At 37.2% G+C, this 19,256-nt stretch overlaps 4 protein-coding genes across 5 annotated transcripts; all 4 read right to left on the bottom strand.

The window, feature by feature from the left end:
* Positions 1–3,287: 3,287 nt before the first annotated feature.
* Positions 3,288–4,293, bottom strand: LOC132188642 (transcription factor MYB77-like). The gene has a single exon (XM_059603158.1). It carries the CDS (start codon positions 4,173–4,175, stop codon positions 3,399–3,401), a length of 777 nt encoding a protein of 258 aa, XP_059459141.1. The 5' UTR covers positions 4,176–4,293; the 3' UTR covers positions 3,288–3,398.
* Positions 4,294–6,851: 2,558 nt separating this feature from the next.
* Positions 6,852–8,280, bottom strand: LOC132187414 (transcription factor bHLH51). The gene is made up of 2 exons (XM_059601715.1): positions 7,788–8,280; positions 6,852–7,542 (listed from the first exon to the last, which is right to left on the bottom strand). Exons 1-2 carry the CDS (start codon positions 8,076–8,078, stop codon positions 7,066–7,068), a joined length of 768 nt encoding a protein of 255 aa, XP_059457698.1. The 5' UTR covers positions 8,079–8,280; the 3' UTR covers positions 6,852–7,065.
* Positions 8,281–10,430: 2,150 nt separating this feature from the next.
* LOC132187098 (uncharacterized) lies at positions 10,431–12,813 on the bottom strand. The gene is made up of 2 exons (XM_059601272.1): positions 12,663–12,813; positions 10,431–11,311 (listed from the first exon to the last, which is right to left on the bottom strand). The coding sequence occupies exons 1-2, from the start codon at positions 12,702–12,704 to the stop codon at positions 10,652–10,654; spliced, it is 702 nt and encodes a 233-aa protein (XP_059457255.1). The 5' UTR covers positions 12,705–12,813; the 3' UTR covers positions 10,431–10,651.
* Positions 12,814–13,375: 562 nt separating this feature from the next.
* Positions 13,376–17,567, bottom strand: LOC132188397 (GDP-Man:Man(3)GlcNAc(2)-PP-Dol alpha-1,2-mannosyltransferase). 2 transcript variants are annotated; one of them, XM_059602835.1, is made up of 7 exons: positions 17,153–17,567; positions 16,598–16,884; positions 15,760–15,946; positions 15,254–15,322; positions 14,946–15,139; positions 14,011–14,120; positions 13,376–13,906 (listed from the first exon to the last, which is right to left on the bottom strand). In XM_059602835.1, exons 1-7 carry the CDS (start codon positions 17,450–17,452, stop codon positions 13,662–13,664), a joined length of 1,392 nt encoding a protein of 463 aa, XP_059458818.1. In that variant the 5' UTR covers positions 17,453–17,567; the 3' UTR covers positions 13,376–13,661. The 2 variants fall into 2 exon arrangements, with proteins under 2 accessions (XP_059458818.1, XP_059458819.1); XM_059602836.1 differs by lacking the exon at positions 15,254–15,322.
* Positions 17,568–19,256: the final 1,689 nt, after the last annotated feature.

Below are 19,256 nucleotides of genomic sequence, written 5' to 3'. Positions count from 1 at the left end.
GCAGCTCTCTCTTATTAATATTCTCAGGGGATTTGCTGTAGTGGCCTAGATGACTGGCTGTTTTGATTCTTAGCCTTGGCCATTTGTAAGAGTAAGGAGATAATAAGACCGTGGGTGGCTATTCAATATTTACATACCATTGATAGTCATTGTCATTAGCTCTACGAAGTTTTGTTCATTAGGTCATGTATTTTGTGTTTATAAAGGGTGTGATTGCTGCAATGAATATGTACTCCCTTGATGTTTATGGGTATGTAGATTTTGCTTACTCGGTTTGTAGGAGATGTGTATGGTTAATATTTGCAATGGTGTACATTAACCCTGTAACCCATTTGTGGTGTATAAAGGGTGTTCCCTTAGCTCCCATGATGTTTTTTTGTGGCGGTGGCATATGAAGGCTTGTAGTGTATTATTGTAATGGTGGTGATGTCGTAGATGGTTTTAGGTGGTGGTTTACATGCGCATTTGGGTTTTTCATTTTAGCGTATTGTTAACTATCCCACATTTGTTTCACTTTGGTTGACAGCCAAGTGGTAGGAAAGTCGCATAAAACAGGCTACATCACTGTGTGTTCTCGGGTCTGTAGAATATCTTAAATGGTGTAGATTAATTTTGAAATCATCTTGTCATGATGGCTTGGCTAACATTGAGCTCTTATTAATATTAATATTAGCTTGCGTTGTGCGGATAGACTTTAAATCTTCTTTGTGCAATCTGGAAAATTAATCTTATGGGTTTTTGTTGGAAAATATCTATCACTATAGCCCCATAGAGAAGGATGGAAAGATTTGATCTATGTTGATTAAGTTTTCGAGTCAGTTGTACTATATCAAGGTGGTTTCAATAGATGAAAACCAGGGCTTTGAAGATATAACGGTTAACATTTTATCATATATACGACTGAGGAAATCTCTCTCTTATTGTGGCTGCGGATGAAATTAAAGGGTTGTTTTTGTGAGATTTTAAGTATCGTTTACTTGGGAATTAAAATTTGAGATCCTTCTGTTTTTGGGTGTACGGGAAGAAAGTAGTTCATTTTTTTTCATCTATTTCTCATTTCCTTTATAAATCATCTAGAAAAGTTAACCTTGCCGTCAACAGTTTGATGTTTTCTATATTTGAAAATCTAGAATTTGATTTCTCATATCTGATCAATTTGTTTGCACTACATGTCGCTGGTTTTGTATTTAAGGTGAAAAATTTAACGAGAATAGTGGTTAAAATATAAAATTGCAGTATGTCTATAGGGCCTTTTCTTCTTCACTCCCTACAATAAGAGATGTTATGGGACTTGTGACGGGAATTCCAGTAACAGTAAGAGCATGAAACTAACTATAACGAAGGGTATTTTTGTTTTTTTACTTTTTGAACGGACAAAAATATTTTTTTACTATAACTATAACTATCTGTCATGACTTGTCATTCAAACTTGACAGGTCACGCGGTCGAAAACACACCAAACTCATAAGATTACATTAATCCTTTTATTAAGTTCATTTGAAATGGCTAAAATCCTAATTCAAAAATTGTGCACCCGTTTCCAAATTTTCCTTGTGCGCCATGTCTCCTCTTTTCGCCACAATTACAGCAGCTACATGTCATACTCAAGTTGTGCATTTCACCAAGGAGACAATTATTAGATGCAGATAAGAATTTTTATTTCTGAAGGAGATTGTAACATATAATCACTCAATTATAAAATAGTGTCATATCATCTCCAAAAAATCATCCAAACACGTATCCACACACACAAAAGACCTACTAATGTCCTAAGTCACATATGGTACGAGCAGCATTGGCAACATAAAAGCGTCAGAACTTAAACTAAGCATATATTTAAGTGCATGTGTTTTCAATGGATAATATAATTGCAGTGGGCATATGAGGGTTCTTACTTATAATACAGAATACTCAGGTATATATATTTGAGTATAAATAGAAATTAATAAATGACACATTGGTTCATAAATTCATTATGAAGAATATAAAATTAGTTAGGCCTTCATGTAATTACATATGTTTAACAAATATTTTCAGGCTTTGGTTTCTCTGGGTTCCAGTTACTTTGACAATTCTTCTGCATATTCTTTTGCTCATTCCATTTTTTACTTTAAGAAATGCACCAGAAAGAGTATGTCATATGAATTGGTCAACAAGAATGCATCAAAATTAGCTGTTGCAACACTGTGAACTGGGACAAAAATGTAGTGATTCTGTATAAGGATCCTTTAATTGTCCGTGAATCTTGTATTCATGAACATCTCTAACCTTCTTTCTCTCTTGCATCTCTTCCTCCTAGTGGGCGGTGTGCGGTCATTGTACCAACGACTTTGAAGAAGCAATTCAGGATGGATGCCACTTAACTCACTACAATGCACAGATAATACTTTTTAAGAGCCGGCATTTTTTTTTTTCCTTCTATGTTCAATTATGAATAATAGATTCATTTTCATTTATTTTATGAATGATTAAATTCCATTATGAATAATAAATAGATAACTCCATAATTTAGTAAACTATCATCATTTTGTTGTGAACCCACTAATAACAAGACATTAAAATAAAATAAAAAGGATAGATTGGCTCGTTGGGGCCCCAAGCGCTAGACTAAAAAATGGTCGTGAAAGCAACTCGTATTTGTCTGGTAATGAGGATAGGCGTTTAATGAAAAGTTATAATGAGTATCTCTTTTTTCAACTTTCAATACTGCAAAGCAGAGATATTTTCCACAGAAAAATGTAAAAAACAATTCTGCAAAGTTTTCCCATTTTTAAATATGTTTTTTTTAATAACATTAAAAGAATTAGAAGAAATTTTATTAAAAAAAAATATTAGAGAAGTACTAGAGAATACAAAAATATCTCAAAACATACGTGATTTTTATACGTATTAATGTTCACTGTGGGGCAGTGGTGTTTTGGAGGAAAGCTTTGCCATTTGCAACTTGCAAGGCAATTAAATTAATGTTTTAAATGAATGATGTAGAAGAGGCATTTATGGGTCATATTGGCTGCTCGTTGTTCATTACTATAAATTAAAACACGACATTTGTAAACGACATTTGTAGAGCTTGTGATTAATTCTAGGTTAAAAATTTAACACAACTTATTAAGTTTTAAAAACACTCTAACATATTTTAAGGTCTTTAATATAATCTCAAACATGCTCGTAGAGGAGAACTTGTATTCATAACAATGTCTTCAAAGGAAAAGTAAAAAGCCGACCATTAATGATCAAACGAAGGTATAAATTGAGTAAACATTAGAAGTACTAATTCGACGGCAAACTTTTCATCCCGATTCGAATACCTTAGGGGAAACTGAAAATTCAAAACAGAGGATAGACGGAATGTCTATAAAATATAAAAAGAAAAAGCACTAGACTAATACATATGAGACCTAGAGACCCTTTTGGGCCTGGGCCTTGGCATGGGCCTGGGCCGGTTCAGGGTCACACCCAGGTGGATGCCCATTCGTAGCCCGTAAACTATCCATGTAACTCTTCACCTCCGCCGCTATCATCTTCTGCATGATCGTCACCAAGCACGTCTCCTCCTCTTTCCTCCCGCCACGTGCAGCCTCCTCATCGCCCTTCGCCACAACCTCCTCCTCTTCCTCCTCCTCTTCTTCTTCTTCTTCCTCCTCCTCCTCCTCCTCCTCTTCCATCTCCTCCGGTTTCTCACCCGCAGGTAAGGATAGCGTGAGCGTCAGAGAAGTCTCTTGAGGCCCCACCAAATTTAAAGCCTTTTCCCCAACGGAACTACTGTGCTCCGGGGACGCACTCAATCTCTGCCGCTTCATCCCCGAGTCCGTCTCTGACGACAACTCGCGACGACGTCGTAGCGTGGAGTTCCAGTGGTTCTTGATCGCGTTGTCAGTACGCCCGGGCAGCATTCGGGCTATGGTTGCCCACCTATTGCCGTGAACGGCATGGGCCCGGAATATGATATCGTCCTCCGCGGGCGTAAACGGGCGGTGCTGCACCGTCGGGCTCAACTGATTGCACCACCGTAACCTACAGGACTTGCCGGAGCGGCCGGGAATGCCCTGGCTTATGAGGGACCAATTGCGTGGGCCATGCTGGCCCACCAGCTTGATGAGAGTGGCGTCCTCTTGCGGGCTCCATGACCCCTTGATTCGATCAGCAACGTTCCTCTTCTGGAATACACTCACCATTTTCACACGATTTCAGAGATGTGTTGCGGGGTTTTGATTGCTTTCATGAGATTATATTGGCGTCAGTTTAATGATGTGAGGGGTTGTTGGTGTGAACCGCAAAACCGCTGCTTCATATAACGACTTACTTGTTTCTGTTATTTCATTGATTTTATTTTGTGTGCTTGCATATATATGGATTGGAAATGGGGTTTTGAGTTTTGAAGTGGGTGAGAGAAGGTGGGAGTTATAACTGCCTCTGCTTCTAACTGATCCAAGTAACGGACTTTCCTAATAAATCTAAATGCTTGGGATTTTATGAATTCAACGGCTCTGGGTGTATGTACAGCTCCGAAACCGTGGAAGTTAGATCTCTCCACTCTCTCTCGATCGGTGTTTATCTTATTTAAGTATTAATTAATTAATTAATTAATTTTTTTTTTGTTTTTGAAATTTATAAACTGGAATACAGCGACGTAACGTGTAACGGCTACGCGTAGACGAAGAATACGGGAAGTAGGTGAGAGAGTAATGGTGTCATTGTAACGGTCGACACACGTAGAAGCCGCCGTATATTGCCGAAACCTTAACCCTCCCCACGTGCTTTTGTCCACTTTTGCTCAAACTAGTAGGCTCTAAACTTGGTTTTCCTAGAATTCCATGATCCAAACCAACTGCCAATCGCTTTCGGTGTTGGATTTGGACCGAGATTTCGGTTTTGTTTTGATCCCATCATGTTGGTGAGTCCATTTGGCCCATTTCGGGGTTTTTTGGACCTTCCTGATCTTTTATTTATTTATTTTTTTAATAATGGACCTTCCTGATTTAGTCCATCTTAACTTTGAACTAAGTCAATATATATATATATATATATATATATAAATAAGATTTACCTATAAAAAGTATTTTGTGTTTTGAATTGTTTATTAATAATTTTTGAAAAATATGTATTTTTTGTTTTGAATACATAAAAGTATTTTCAAAACTGTTACCAAACGAGAAATATGTTTTTTTGTTAAAAGTTTTCTTTGAAATTGGAGTAAAATAAATTCATTCAACTCAATATATTAAATTGATATTTGTGTTTAGAGTGCATGATTCTCACATACATTTTTAATTATTCTAAGAACAAATTTCAATTTAATATGCTGAATTTTTTTTTTTTTTTTTTTAAATCTTCAACTCAATTTGAAGGAAAACTTAGTCCTATATTTTTCCATTTTAGCCTTTTCTTGTCTAGAGTAAAAGACTCCCCAATTTCAATTAGTACCCAATAATGTATAATGAAACCAATATTTGCCCTCTATCTAAGAAGCTATGAACACTAACAATGGAAAGAAAAATGAATAAAGAAAAAGAGGGAAGGAGAGAGAGAGAGAGTCATAAAAAAAATGATGCATCCATCTACCATGCTTCCCTACATTTCGGATAAACACCAAAGATCACGGCGAAACTTTCTCTGGGCTTGGGGGGGCCAGGGGTTGGAGGTCCCCCAATTTTATTTTTTTTTTTTTAAAAAAAAAACTTTGTCCTCTCCAAACTAAATATTCTAATTCCACCCCTGCCGAAGATGAAATGCAAAGAGTAATATTATATTATCTTATTTTGTAAGTGTGACACTATTAATTACCCTTTAGATTTTTTTTTTTTTTTTTTAATTTCCCTGTATCAATAAATTAGAATAAAAGGGTGGTTAATAATATTTCTCAAATTCAAAAGAGTAACATTATACCCCTCACTTTTATTAATTTTGTCGACGTGACATTTTCAATTAATTTTAAAATCTATTTTTAAATTAATGAATAATTACCCTTACCATGCTAATAAAGTGCGTCAAAAGTGAAATAAATATAGAGTAGATAACATTTTCCTTTTGCATTAATGTGATGCACCAAGGGGGAAGCAATTAAAAAAAAAAAAGGGGGGAAGCACCTTGGAATGGATACACTCGGTTTACTTTAGCTGAAATAAACGAGTAGCGATGTGTCTCATCAATACTCGAGTATTTCCCTGGACTAAAATGTCGAATCATGGCAACTTGTCCTAAAGCCACGTCGAGCCAAGTATATATTAACGAATTATGTCACTCTCACATGATTTTTGCAGTCGTTATTTTAGGTATGAGGAGGAATCAAGAGTTGGGTCAATAAATTGTGTTATTAAGAGCAGATAAACTAAAATAAAAAGGAAAAATTACCTTATAAATTATTATTTTTAACTTTAATTTTTTTCCTTACGGGTTGGGTGGACCATGACTTATATGGCCACCCCTTTCCTCCGTCCCCGGTTATTGTAGCTGAAAATAATTGATGTGATTTAAAGTTTTAAAAAATTTTGTTTTATTGTGATTTTTTTTTTTTTAATTTAAATAATAATAAAAAAATAAGAAATATAATTAAAAAAAAGTGAAATATATATATTGATGCTGATTTTTTTAGGAAACGGTGGAAACAAGAGATTACCAAAAGGCCTTAAACTTTCATTATTTTCTTAGTAGTGGTGAGACTATTGATTAGTTTGACTTCGAAAATATTAAATATGTAATCAAATCACTCCTCTCCCCTCGATTATTGTTGCACTGAAATTCTTGTTCTGTTTCTGCTACCAATGTGATAAAGTCTGATAGAGTTAATTAAATTTATATAACCTGGACAAAACATACTAACAGATACAACAATTGTTATTATGAGGCGCAGAAGAGAAAGTGTGGTCATACAATGAAGTCCACTTCTTTATATGGTAGGAAACGACATGAATAATTCGCGTACTTTGCTCTTGCCACCCAACATTTTTCTACGGTTCCCTGACAGTGACTGAGCGGGGACAAAGCATGTCTCAAGGGGGGGTAAAAAAAAAAGGAAGAAAAAAAAAGCAGTGTAACTGAGATGACCCAGAAATGTTTCAGCAAGATTTATTGTGAATAATAAGAAGGCAAGAAGAACCTCTGCCGTTTGCTTCTAATACGACAATTTGATGCCATAGGTGATGAAGCAAGCTTTGACAAAACTAATTTAAGGGATCGTTTGAGAGTGCTCAGGGAAACACCCGCTTCATCACTTTCCTTGGTGCAGAGCACCAAAGTGCTCTTAATTCTGCCACCCACGCTGGCCATATCGGCTTTAACTGCCGTCAGTCGTAGGCTCTTGAGGACTTGGATGAGCTCCGGGAATAGCTCCGGCCGGTCATCACAGCAGAAAGAAGCTCTTATGAAAATATTGTGTTCGCCCTTTTCCAAGCTGGGGAGGTTTACGTCTTGAGCATGGTCGGAGTCTATGGTTACTTCATCTACTTCTGTTGGAAGTGAGCAGGATTTGCTTACTTCCATTGCTTTTCGCTTCAGATCCTTCACATGCTCGATCACTCTCCCTAATAGAGCTGCCTTGTCCATCTACATATAACAACAATTCATTGATTTATTTCCGTTAAATCACCCTTATTTCAAAAGCTTCAAATTAAAACGCAGGCGAATTACGGATATCGGGTTCGAACCCAGATAATCATTTCAAAACCCTTTTGAATTATGCGGTAGTTTAACAATTTCAGATTCTAGTATATATGCACAGAGAAACAAATATGTATAGAATCATGTGAAAAGAGAGATTTTTTTTTAAAAAAAATTTTATAATTTTTTACCTTATCAGACTTGGGAATTAGTTTCCTAAGAGTTGCAAGTTGTGCATTAATCCTGTCCCTGCGGCGCTTCTCTGCTTGGCTATGGCTCTTGGAAGGAGTTGCACCTCCATCTTCTGCAACCCCTCCTCCTTCAGATGGGAAGCCATGGAATTGGAATCTGGAGCTGGTGGAGGCTGAGACATGGGGCGGCAGGGGCCAGGGGACTAGATAGGGCGACTCGTCGTTTAGTACAGCAGCATGAGCCCAATTTTCTTCCCCTTCAGGCCAGGCAGAGTAATAGCAATTCTCCATGGCCTAAACACAAGCCTCCCTCTCAGCAATCGAACCACTCCCAACTATCTCTCTCTGCTTTTTATGTGACACTCTCTGCAGCCACTGTTTCTTGTGCTGGCAATGTGCGATCTTCTTATCTTGATTGTGATTGGTGTGATATCCAGTAATCTTTCATTTGTCAAATGAAAATCATGTTTGTCCCTGTTTGCCTGTCACCTCAGTTTGACAATTTGCTGATAAACATAACACACACATCAACTTAAAGGAGTTCTTCAAAGGATCTAAAGAGAAAAATGCATGTTAACATGCCATAAAAGTAAACCATTTTGTATCTAACTTATTTGTTAACGAATTTATTTCATTAAAAAACAAGAAATTTTAACAAACAAAGCCATCAGCAAAGTATATATTTACGCCCATGTTCACCAAAATTAGACAGCAAAACGTTTACAGTCCTGCATGAAGTAGATATTTATCTTGTACTGCAGATCTAGAGGATCATTCATTCTATTGGAATCCGCCAAAAGTATTAAAGTAAATCACACTGGAATTACCAGCTGTTTTCGGTTGGTGGAACTCGTCCTACTAATTTCGTGCAAGGTCCTTGTCTAGGATTTGTTTTCTTGCTCCTTTTTCTCGTTTTTTGGGTGTGAATTTTATATATATATATGATTGAACTACAAAGTAATTTGACCAGTTTAACACAGTAGAACTCATATATTTGACAATGTTTTAAAGCTTATATATTAATATAGTTAAGATTGCTCTTAAATCGTGTTCATTAAACACTTAAAATCGTAACCGATAGCATAAATGTGACTAGCATTTACATTTCGTGCTCGAGAGAAATTCATCTTTGAAATCCTGAAGTCCATCAAAGTGGAGTTTTTAGGCTTTAACCCTTTTTAGGTAGAAGTTTGAGAGAAGAGAATTTCAAGGAGGCCACTCATTGAAAAGATAGCGGCTTGGTTTGTCGACTTCCGCATGTTCTCCTACACAAGCAAATGCAAAGCAGAGAGGTTGAATTGGCATCAACAGGGGCTTGTGAAAATGTAGGGTCCAATACATTGCAACTCACCATAAAGTTTGATACGACCTTTGATCAACCACTCACTTTGCAAACTTCACTCACAAAATTGTGTGGTGCTCATGATTCCCCGTATCTTCTTCTTTCTTTATACAATTCTAAGTTCTATCCATTCGGGACATCTGAGCGCACGCTTTTTGGGTCCCATTTCTTTCAACAAATTTAGTAGGAGCAAGATTTTATTGTCGGCAAAGATCCACCATAAAAATGTGCCGAATCTAGCAGTCCAACAAGTTAGCAGTGCAGAAGTAGAAGAAGCAAAAACATACGATGATTAAACATAACAAGGTCGGTTTAGAAATCATGCATATACGACCGATAAAACAAGCTAAGAGCCTAAGATCATGTGTCAGTGACATATGTTTAACCAAACACAGCTCACAGCTGATTTTGGCAATAAATATATGTCTTATATGATGATATATCATCTCCAATTACGGGCTATTAGTATTAGACATCACATGGAAAACCAATCGATTGCGGTAGCGTGACTAGAAACGGAAACCAATCGATTGCGGTAGTGTGACTAGAAACGGAACTAGATAGATACATGAATGAAGGGCCAAATCTAATTTTGATAGGGACCTCTTGATTGCTTCTAAAAGTGACATTTCGTGTTCACGTGTCGGGTCCAGATCGTGACGAGGAGTGACAAATCGAACCATTTAATTAAACAGGTCAAACTCCTCTACCCTAACTTTTTAATTTCGTGTTAAGTTCATGCCGGGTTTAAGTCACATCGAGGCATGGGTATAATACTATATATAATCTATATATATCAATCATAAACTGACTAATTTAATTAAATGGGCCATTACCTTTTAACCATAACCCATTAATTGTGTTGGATTCATGTCGAGTTCACAAGTCGTATAAATATTGTCAATCATAATTCTGTCCTAGTGTGCCATTTTAGCACGTAAGTTGGCAGTGCAATATGGACCTGCCACGTACTGTGAAATGTAAGACGAAGACATTTATCTAAAAGGGCAAGCTCATATACTTGGCTACAATTTCCCCTTTTATCAGTACATAATGGTATACGAAATGCATTCGAGAGAAGTTTGTGAAGGACCACACATGAACCTCAGCTTATGGCTAACCAGCATATGCAGTAAAAATTCCGAAAAAGGCAAGGCTATGGTTCAACAAAACCCACACGTGAAACACGTGATTTCTACTTTCAGGTAGATGAGATAAGAATTCCAGGAGTAAGTTGAAGGAATTGATTGACTTTCACTATCATATTAATCTCACTTTTATGATGCAAGAAAAACACCCCAAGCAGTAAATGTTGATCACCGACATATAAATAACTCTTGACTGAGAAAATCTTTTGTACAATCAAGTATATATACTGCCTGAAAACAAAGATTCAAAATCCTAGTCTTGCAAAAGATGAGTATCCGAAGTACCTTAACTTCAGCTAATTTGAGAGAGATTTACAAGGAAGAATTAAGAAGGTAATTCGTCTAAAAAATGCAGAACCCCATGGCCCTCCACCTTAGTACTCATTAAAATGGATTGCACCAGCTTTCCACACAATGTACGTCGTAGCAAACATCACTGTGCTGATGAAAACAAATGAAAAGGCAATTATGAAAAGATCAAAACCCCCTGGAAAATCAAAAGTGAGGCCCTGCTTTGGCATTCCTCGCTTGCTGTCATCAAATAAGTTTGTAGGGGCTTCTGGGAGCCCAGATCTTTTCTTGCCACCATCACTTTCTCTCATTGCATCCAAAACTCTGCTGCCCATTTCTGATTTAGTTGGTTTTGATTCCATGTAACGATTGAGAACCCGGGCAGCCCTTAGTCTCTCTTTTGCTGTCAGTGGCGATCTTTTTGGCACGGTTTGCTGGTTTGGAGATGGTGATGTCTCCTGCTTCAAATCTGAAGAAACTGTGGACCCGTTAGAAGCTTCAACGGCTTGAGACCCTGTTTCATTATTAACACTAGCTTGCAACTGCTGATTTTCTGTGTTTCCAGAACCCTCATCACTGGTTTTTGTTGTAAGCCGATCACTATCTGCAACTGAAAGAGACATGCTCCATCTTTTTTCCTTTGCAAGACTCCTTGATCCCAACCTTCCTAGGAAGGGTGTGAATTGGATTACTTTTGGTACTGAAGCTCCGACAACAGATCTTGACACATTCTGGTAATTGGCCTGCAACTTGTAATAAAGATGCTTGAGTAAATAATCAAGGGAAATAAATCACCCAGATAAACTTCGTTCCCAAAGAATAACTAATAGTGCATCAAAGAGTTTCTAACGCAATAAATAATATATGTTACACCACTTAGATGCATCTCATCCACAATTCCAAATTCAGTCATAAAAGTAGTTTTGAAGAGTAAAGTACTCCCTTCTGACTAAAGCTTAACCTGAAAGGAGACCTGACAGCCTACATGCATACTAGATACAGCAATAGAAGACATTTGATAGAAAGAGGCATCCCCTTAGAACAAAAAACGAAAAGCATAAAAGCAAAGCTTGAAACTATCAGTTCACAATCAATATAGTTGCAACAAAGTTGAACATCTACCAGAGATAATTTGAATAACTGCAATCCAGTAATCCTAGAGTGGCTATAGGGCTTCATTGTATCCTGTGAACGATTTTGCCAAATCCCTTTAGCACTTCAGAAATGAGACAAAATATGTTCTAAGAATATCGTCGTTGCTATCAAGTTTTGAATTCCTTATTTTGTTTTTGCCTTCATTTTTCCCTGTCCTACTCATGTTTTTCAAACATATTGAATATGTTTGCAGTAAGTTGCTAATATTTCATCTAGTAACATCTGCAATCGCTCTCAATGCTCCTTTTCCGTATGACGGTCAGAGATTAAAACACCATTTTGATTATCATATAACTTTGGAGGGTAAGATATAATGCAGGAAATACTAGGACAGCCAACACCTGCATTTTAAGCAATCCTGCTACAAATATTTGAGCTCCATTAGACAAAAGGGTTTCAGGAAGTGCTGAGGCCCACAACACATTATCAATATTCAATAAACCTCAACGATCCCTTTAAATTTTAGTAAAGCTTGATCCTAGACCCCACTTCTTTACTTAATAAAAGAGAAAACCAAAACTTTTCCAACCTTCTGTAATTCGAGAATCCTAACACCGAAATTTTGTTAAATCTGGGATTAATTTATAGAAACTAAAACTTACAAATTAGTCATGAGCCTCTGAATTTTTTTCAAAAACTCAAGTGAAATAAAGCCAAATCCCAACCATCTGAGATTGGCTACAATGAAAAATATTTTCACCCTTATCTAACTTTTGTTTATTTTGTTTGAGCTCTACCACCATCCAATACCCACTTATATTGACAACTAAAATCAATATAAAATACACAAACCCATTTGATAGTATCATAAAACATAATCCAATATGACAACAGCACTAGAGGAAACTTCATAAAAGTAAGTGGGAATTCAGACATGTAGAGGAAACAAAGAAAAAAACTGCAAATCTAGTTAAATGAGAGAAATAAGGACAGCTTTACCGTTGAGTTGAAGCCCACGAGTGAACTCAGAGAGATAGCCATCTTCTGTTCGTTTGAGGCTCAACCATGAAGAGAGGGAGAGCTTCTGAGTTGAACTGTGTCTGTGACAAGAAGGTGGGTGGCCTGTAATCGAATGGGAGAAGATGAGAAGTTATCAGAGCTACCGTCATTTTCAGCGCGTGATGTTACGGACTCCCTACTTTGCATATAATTTAAGCTCGAGCCCATTGTCAAAACAAGGATCAGGCCCAGGTCTGCCAATAGGCAGAATCCCACGTAGGCCGAGCCGGCTAATCCGGTCCTAAAAGAATAAATTTTCCCTAAAATATACATTTTGTTTTGCACAAAATCTTGTTTTCAAATTTCATTTTCTTACTTTTTGATAATAAAATAATGGAAAAAAAAAAATCAAAGATTAAATTTTATTTCCCCAAAAATAATTACACGTCGATTGATAAAGGCTATTGATCATTAATGAAGCAGAGATTACTAGTTTGAATTTCCCTCCCCCCTCTTGTGCAGACATGTCAAAAATAAAACTAATAATAATAATTCATATAAAAGGCAAATTACTCTATAAAACATTTTTATAAACTATATTTTTAATAGCAAGTAATTCAATCTAGTTAGAAAGCATAGAAGAACATAACTTAAATACACAAGAAATATACAAGAAAAGCGCCCAATTATAAAAAACAGAACACAAATCCATATAATCAGGAAAACTATTTTATAGATAGATAAAAAAGAATTTAACTTTTTTTTTAATGTAACTAACAAAGGTCACAGGCCATTAAAACCATGAGGCCATAGTGGAGATCAATTATAATTGAGATCCATTCAACTATATTGGAGATCAAAAATGTCGTCAGCCATTTTGACAACAAAAAACTTCATCCACCTTTCAATTAGGGTTACAAGTTACAACTAAATGGGCAAAGGCGAAAGATGTCCACTGGACTGAGTTACAAGTAAAAAGCTGTATGTGTTATTAGTCCATCATTTGGAACCATGGCATAGAATAGGTCGGATCGCGGCTTTGAAATCTTCATAAAATCTTTGCTCAGAAAATCTGCCTGCCCGTCTCCTTGCAGCGGCAGCCATCTGGAGCCTCTCAGTTTCAGGCATCCTTATAATTTTCAGGATGGCATCTGCATATTCTTCCACACTGCGAGCAAGAAATCCTGTTTGTTGTCCATCTTCTTCTAAGACGATGTCCATTTTTGGTCCAGCAGAATTATGAGCTGAAGAGAGAAGGAAAAGTATGAGCAACAAATATACGTAAAAGCATTTCTAAAGTGTGGAAATGTGTCTGCTTTTCAAATGGGTAATTATAAAAGATGCTAACCAATTGGGATTGCGCCTGCAGCCATATACTCTACGACGCTAATGCCAAAATGTTCATCTGTCATGGAGTGGATTCCTGCAACAGCACCAGCCAAAAGTCTCACCAAGTCCCTGCAGATTGTGAGGAAGAAACCAACGCTAAGACAGCAAAAACAAATGAAACAGGTATAAAAGATTTACAAGACAGAAACTAACCGATTTTAAGTTCAAGAGAATTTCTTACAAAATACTAGAGTACTAAAACGATTATAAAGAAATCCACAACTTCAGTGCCAATACACCATGCATGCCTTACTGCCTAATGAAAAAATAATGGGAGCTATGAATTACAGATATTGTTTGATGCAGCTTGATTAATTCCTTTACGTCAACCAGCCCTCCTAAACATATTTTATAATGAAAGCATAACATTTGGCTCCCCCCAACCATCCTTATTTGAGACTTAAGTGGAAAGGCACAGTTCCCAATTTCTTAATCAAATGCTGCCCCACATAAGGTTTATTATAGGCTGAGCATTACCATAATCTGCACCATCATAAAGTCATACAAGGGGTGACATACCCATTCCATATAAGTTGGTTTTGCCCAGAAGCTCTAGACAGTCATGGTTGCTGTTAATTTCAACCATTTGATTTTTCAACACAAAGAAGCACAATCAAGTTCTCTTCATCTGCTTAAGCGAGGACATGTTGTGGAGCAGTAATCTAATTAACCTCCGCAATTGCTATGTGATACATGTAACAAGACTGAGTGGGGGAAACCCATCAAATTGGCAATATTTTCCACTTGTGCGTATGAAATGTACAATACCTCACATCACACGGTTTTTCATCCTCAGAGAGGAAAAGAAGGTATTACGCACATGCATCCATAAAATTGCACACTACATAATATGGCTGTATAAAGGATCAAAAATATAATTTGACAGGCTCAAACCTGTACATCAGATTCTTATAGAATTCCACGTCCCCATCCACCTTCAGTTCAATAGCTCTATTTTCCAAATTTTGCAGCCTTTCCTCATCTGATTTGTTTCGACAACTACCCACAAACTGAAGCTTTGGTCTAGGCAAGTCTGCATCTAACTTTTTAAGGGCGACTGAAAAGGCCTCAAGTTGGAGAGTGTGTGCCTTAGACAAAAGAATCAAGTTACGAAGTATGCACTATAACTTTAAAAGACCCGAAAAATGCGCCATCAAAATCATAGTACCTTGCATTCACAAGGATAATACAAGTATGCGCACCTTCTCTGGACGAAATTGAGCAACAGATATAATTATTGGAGTTTTAGATGGTCTATCCAAAGGAAGAACCTGTTTGGAAGGCAACTTGTTAAAACCCACAGGCTTTTTGGATCAAAATTTTGACAAGAGGTATGCATTATTGTATTCGAAGTACTGTCAAAATGAAGAGAATACGCCACCAACACCACTATATCAATACTGGTTTGAGAAAAAAAAATAAGATGTGACTAAACCAACAAAACTTGGTTAATAAAAATTTAACAAGAATTATATGCAGAAATAAAAATTGAATGCTAAGATCAATAATCATGTCACATTACAGGTCATGAATGCACATGAAACAAAAAAAAAAAAAAAAAGAAGAAGGAGAAATTTGGACCCAATAGAATTGAACCAAAAAAAGTACAAAATAAATAAAAAGAAAAAGAAAAAGAAAAAACTACAAAGGCCTTTCAACCCCACAATGCACGCAATATCATTAGATTGAAAAACAAAAAATTACAAACCTGGAGTCCTGAAGTATCACAAGGAGGATACACTCGCTTAGTTCGGTTAGAAATTCTCCAAAGCTTTTCAATATGAGACTCAGTCCATGAAGAGTTGACCATTGCAAGGTGTGCACAAGAGCCTGCAAACCCATACATCCAGCTAAAGATTGTGTAATAGATGATTTTGCACCGGGATAGCCAAATGCTGCCACATCATAAGAAATTTTTACAATCAACATAACAGGAGAAGGGGTAATAAAGTTGTCTACATCTATGAAAGACACAAGCAGGAGCATTACGAAATCCAAAAGATCTCTAGTAGTCCATCAGTGACAGCCTAGAACAGCAATGTCCTTCAACACATACACTTTCCTGTACGTGTTGAAGGACAGGGGTAAAGAGGAAGAAGGGAAAACCTGGCTCTGGAATATTTTGGAGAGGGGAACATGCAAATTAATTGTCTTTTCCATGGAAGTACCCAGCACAAAGGCTTGATACATTTTAATAATTTAAAGAATGTCTAAAATTCATTTTTGGGTTCATGTCTTAGAAAGAATCCATGCTCAAATAAATCAACACTAGTTGGAAGAATTGTATGAATTCTATCTAATGCACAGCAGATGCACGAGGAGCTATAACTTCCCTACCACCCTCCCTCCCTTCTATTTCTGCCATGGCTTTTAAGTGTTCAATCCTTGTAACCATCACATGATCATAATCTTCGTCTACTTTTTCGCTATTACAGGAGGAAACAAACAAAGAAGGTTCTAATATTTGACACATACCCTTTGGGGCAGCTATCACAAAGAATGCATACAAAAAGATGCTTGACGATCTAAACAGTTAGAAAACAAACCTCTGAGCAATCAAGGCATCGTTGTTATACATCGAGCTCCTATCGCGAACACGAGATATCATGTCTAAACTGATAGTAGGGTAATGTGTGTAGCAGACAACTTTGCACCCAAATATCCGGGCAAGCGGATACGTAAAAGCATATCCGCTGGTGTCAAAATAATATAAGGGGGTAAATTTGCACAAAGCTTCCCATGAGAGATAGACTGAACCCAGACTTTGACCAATCATTGTGAAGTGAGGGTAAGTGGTTTCTTCAATCCACTTCCTTTTATACAGATGCACCACCTGAGCATATAAGATATTGAAAACTAAAATAATACAAGAACGGCTTTACGGTAACAGCAATAGAGAAACTACAAAGATCGAATTCTCAGTAATGCGTATTGTAAGAGCTACTAACACCAAATGAACAAAGAACACAGACCCAAAATCATCATAATCATTGACAATTGAATTACCGATTTTCCCAAAAGTTTAAACTCTTAAAAAGCTGATTTGAATAGTTCCAGATCATTCCACACAAAGTGAAAAATCAGAGGGAAAGAGAGAGTGCCTTGGGTGGGAAGAGCAGCTTGACCCCGAAGCGATCGAGAGCTCGGGCCGTCAAGCTCTGAGGCGAGGCGTCGTGGTCGCCGGTGTAGACGACGCAATCGAGATCAGGGATTTCCTCTTGGATGGCTTTGACGGCGCACCACAGCACTCGCTCTCCGCCGCCGCCATCGTTGGTGTACGGATGGAAGAACCCCACGGCTCTGTTTCTGTTCCTTATACCACTGATTATGCTGAAAGCTAACTTCAAAGTAAAGGCTGAGAGAGCTGTGATCAGAGCCCAAATCAGAAACCCGATTGCCATGATGTTAATTTTTCAGCGAATTAATTTTGCCTTAAGAGGTAGCGGGTGAACATATGGTGATGCACAAGCTCAAAGTGAAGATCCTGAGACGGGGGCACCCAAAGTCTTTGGGAACCATAATGAAAATGAATAGCCGTTTGATAAAAAAAAAAAAAAAATACACATTTGTTAAAAAAAATTAAAAACGCTTTAAGGGTAAAAAGTTTAAAAATAGTTAAAATGCATTTTAACAAAAGCTTAAAAATAAAACTTTTACCAAAAAACACACTTTTTAACTTATATTTTTCAACTTAATCCCAAACAAACTCTTAAAAATTATAAGGTACATTATAAACCATCGGCGTTCATTTCCAAGCTATGTACTAGACATTCTCAAAACTTGTACAGAAAATAAAATTAGATTTTTCCAAATTCAACCTAAAAACCAATATTGAGGTGGCGTTATAGTGAAAGAGTAATTCTATACACTATTCTTTTATCTCCCTTTTATTTCTTAAAGTTTTTTTTTGAAACATATCATACTCATTCATTGATAAAAGTTGCGAGCCTAAATCTCTTACAAACAGAGCAAAAAGTTTTGAAGTAAATCATAGTCGAAGCTAAAGATACAGTCATCAACAACAGACCAAATCAACCAAAACACAGCATCCGCTAACCTATGACTAAATATCAAGTTGAAAACTCAAATCTGCATCAAACAGACACCATCTAATGCATAGGTAGCGCTTATTCCTCGTCCTTGAGAGCAAAACTCCCAAGTCGATACTTATTCCTCGGCTTTGAGAGCAAAACCCTCAAGCCGATACTTATTCCTCGGCCTTGAGAACAAAACTCACAAGCCGATACTCATCCTTCTCGACTCGAAAGCCAGGATAAATTTCACATCCACAACCCAAAGGTTTGGACCAGTAATATCGGGCAGCAACCGGGCGCAACAAAGCAGGAGGAAAAAGCCTTCTTACAAGCATAAATAAAACCATACAGGGAAATAAAGGGAACAATAAAACTAATGCAGGAAAAGAAATTACAGCAAATAAAACCAAATACAAGGGAATTCAAATGAAATGCAAAACAGAAAAACAACAAAACAGGAAAATAAATGCGAAAAACACTCAAAGCGAGTGACGGCAGCCAGAGGAGGCCGATCGCGAGCTGGTCGGAAACCGTCGCGGAAGGTGGCACAAAAAGCTTGGCGTGGGAGGGGCGTGTGAAAAGACCCGACAATGAGTGGTGAGCAGCGAAGCGAGCGCGGAGGAGATCGGCGGCACACACAAACAAACAGGGAAGGGGAGAGTTTGAGTGAAAATCCCCCAAAGCAATACCCATCAAGAGAAAACACAAGCACAACAGAACAGAAAACACCAAAGACAGTAACAAACCTAAAACAAAAATCGGGAAGCAAGGAAGGGAGGAGGGATGCAGGCAACGGGCATCCCTCCTCTCCTAAGGCGGCGGCGCTCTGGAGGGGGGCTTAGGGTTTTACAAGGCTTAAGGTTTCTCAACTACAATTAAGTGGGAAAGTAGTTAACCCTTTTATTTCTTAAAGTTGATTTGGCATAATCTCTCATAACATTTAATGCATAAAATTTTATTTTATTTTTGAAAAACCACGCCACATCAACTTTGAGGATAAAACAATGGTGTATACTATATAAAATTACTCTGAGCGAAACTAGATATCCAACTATAGTAAACTTTAGGCATTTTGATGTTTTTTTGCTCTTAGAGAAAGCCCATGTTTCACTCAAGAGGATCGCACGTCAACTAATATAAAATGAATTTGACAAAGAAGTCTCTTTAGAGA

The sequence above is a fragment of the Corylus avellana genome, chromosome ca7 (genome assembly GCF_901000735.1).
Source record: "Corylus avellana chromosome ca7, CavTom2PMs-1.0".
In the NCBI taxonomy this organism is placed as follows: Eukaryota; Viridiplantae; Streptophyta; class Magnoliopsida; order Fagales; family Betulaceae; genus Corylus; species Corylus avellana.
The sequence above is the reverse complement of the archived record's forward strand: the minus strand, read 5'-3'. Positions and strand labels throughout refer to the sequence as shown.

Bases quoted from the DNA above. Each gene is read 5' to 3' on its own strand.
- LOC132188642 (XM_059603158.1), bottom strand. From the start codon at position 4,175: ATGGTGAGTGTATTCCAGAAGAGGAACGTTGCTGATCGAATCAAGGGG.
- LOC132187414 (XM_059601715.1), bottom strand. From the start codon at position 8,078: ATGGAGAATTGCTATTACTCTGCCTGGCCTGAAGGGGAAGAAAATTGG. The intron at 7,543-7,787 runs GTAAAAAATTAT...TGTTATATGTAG, and splicing joins TAATTCCCAAGTCTGATAAG to ATGGACAAGGCAGCTCTATT.
- LOC132187098 (XM_059601272.1), bottom strand. From the start codon at position 12,704: ATGGCTATCTCTCTGAGTTCACTCGTGGGCTTCAACTCAACG. The intron at 11,312-12,662 runs GTAAAGCTGTCC...TACAAGTTGCAG, and splicing joins TCGTGGGCTTCAACTCAACG to GCCAATTACCAGAATGTGTC.
- LOC132188397 (XM_059602835.1), bottom strand. From the start codon at position 17,452: ATGGCAATCGGGTTTCTGATTTGGGCTCTGATCACAGCTCTCTCAGCC. The intron at 15,947-16,597 runs GTTTGTTTTCTA...ATGATGTGGCAG, and splicing joins GATGCCTTGATTGCTCAGAG to CATTTGGCTATCCCGGTGCA. The intron at 15,140-15,253 runs GTGCGCATACTT...CTTTTGTCTAAG, and splicing joins CTCAATTTCGTCCAGAGAAG to GCACACACTCTCCAACTTGA.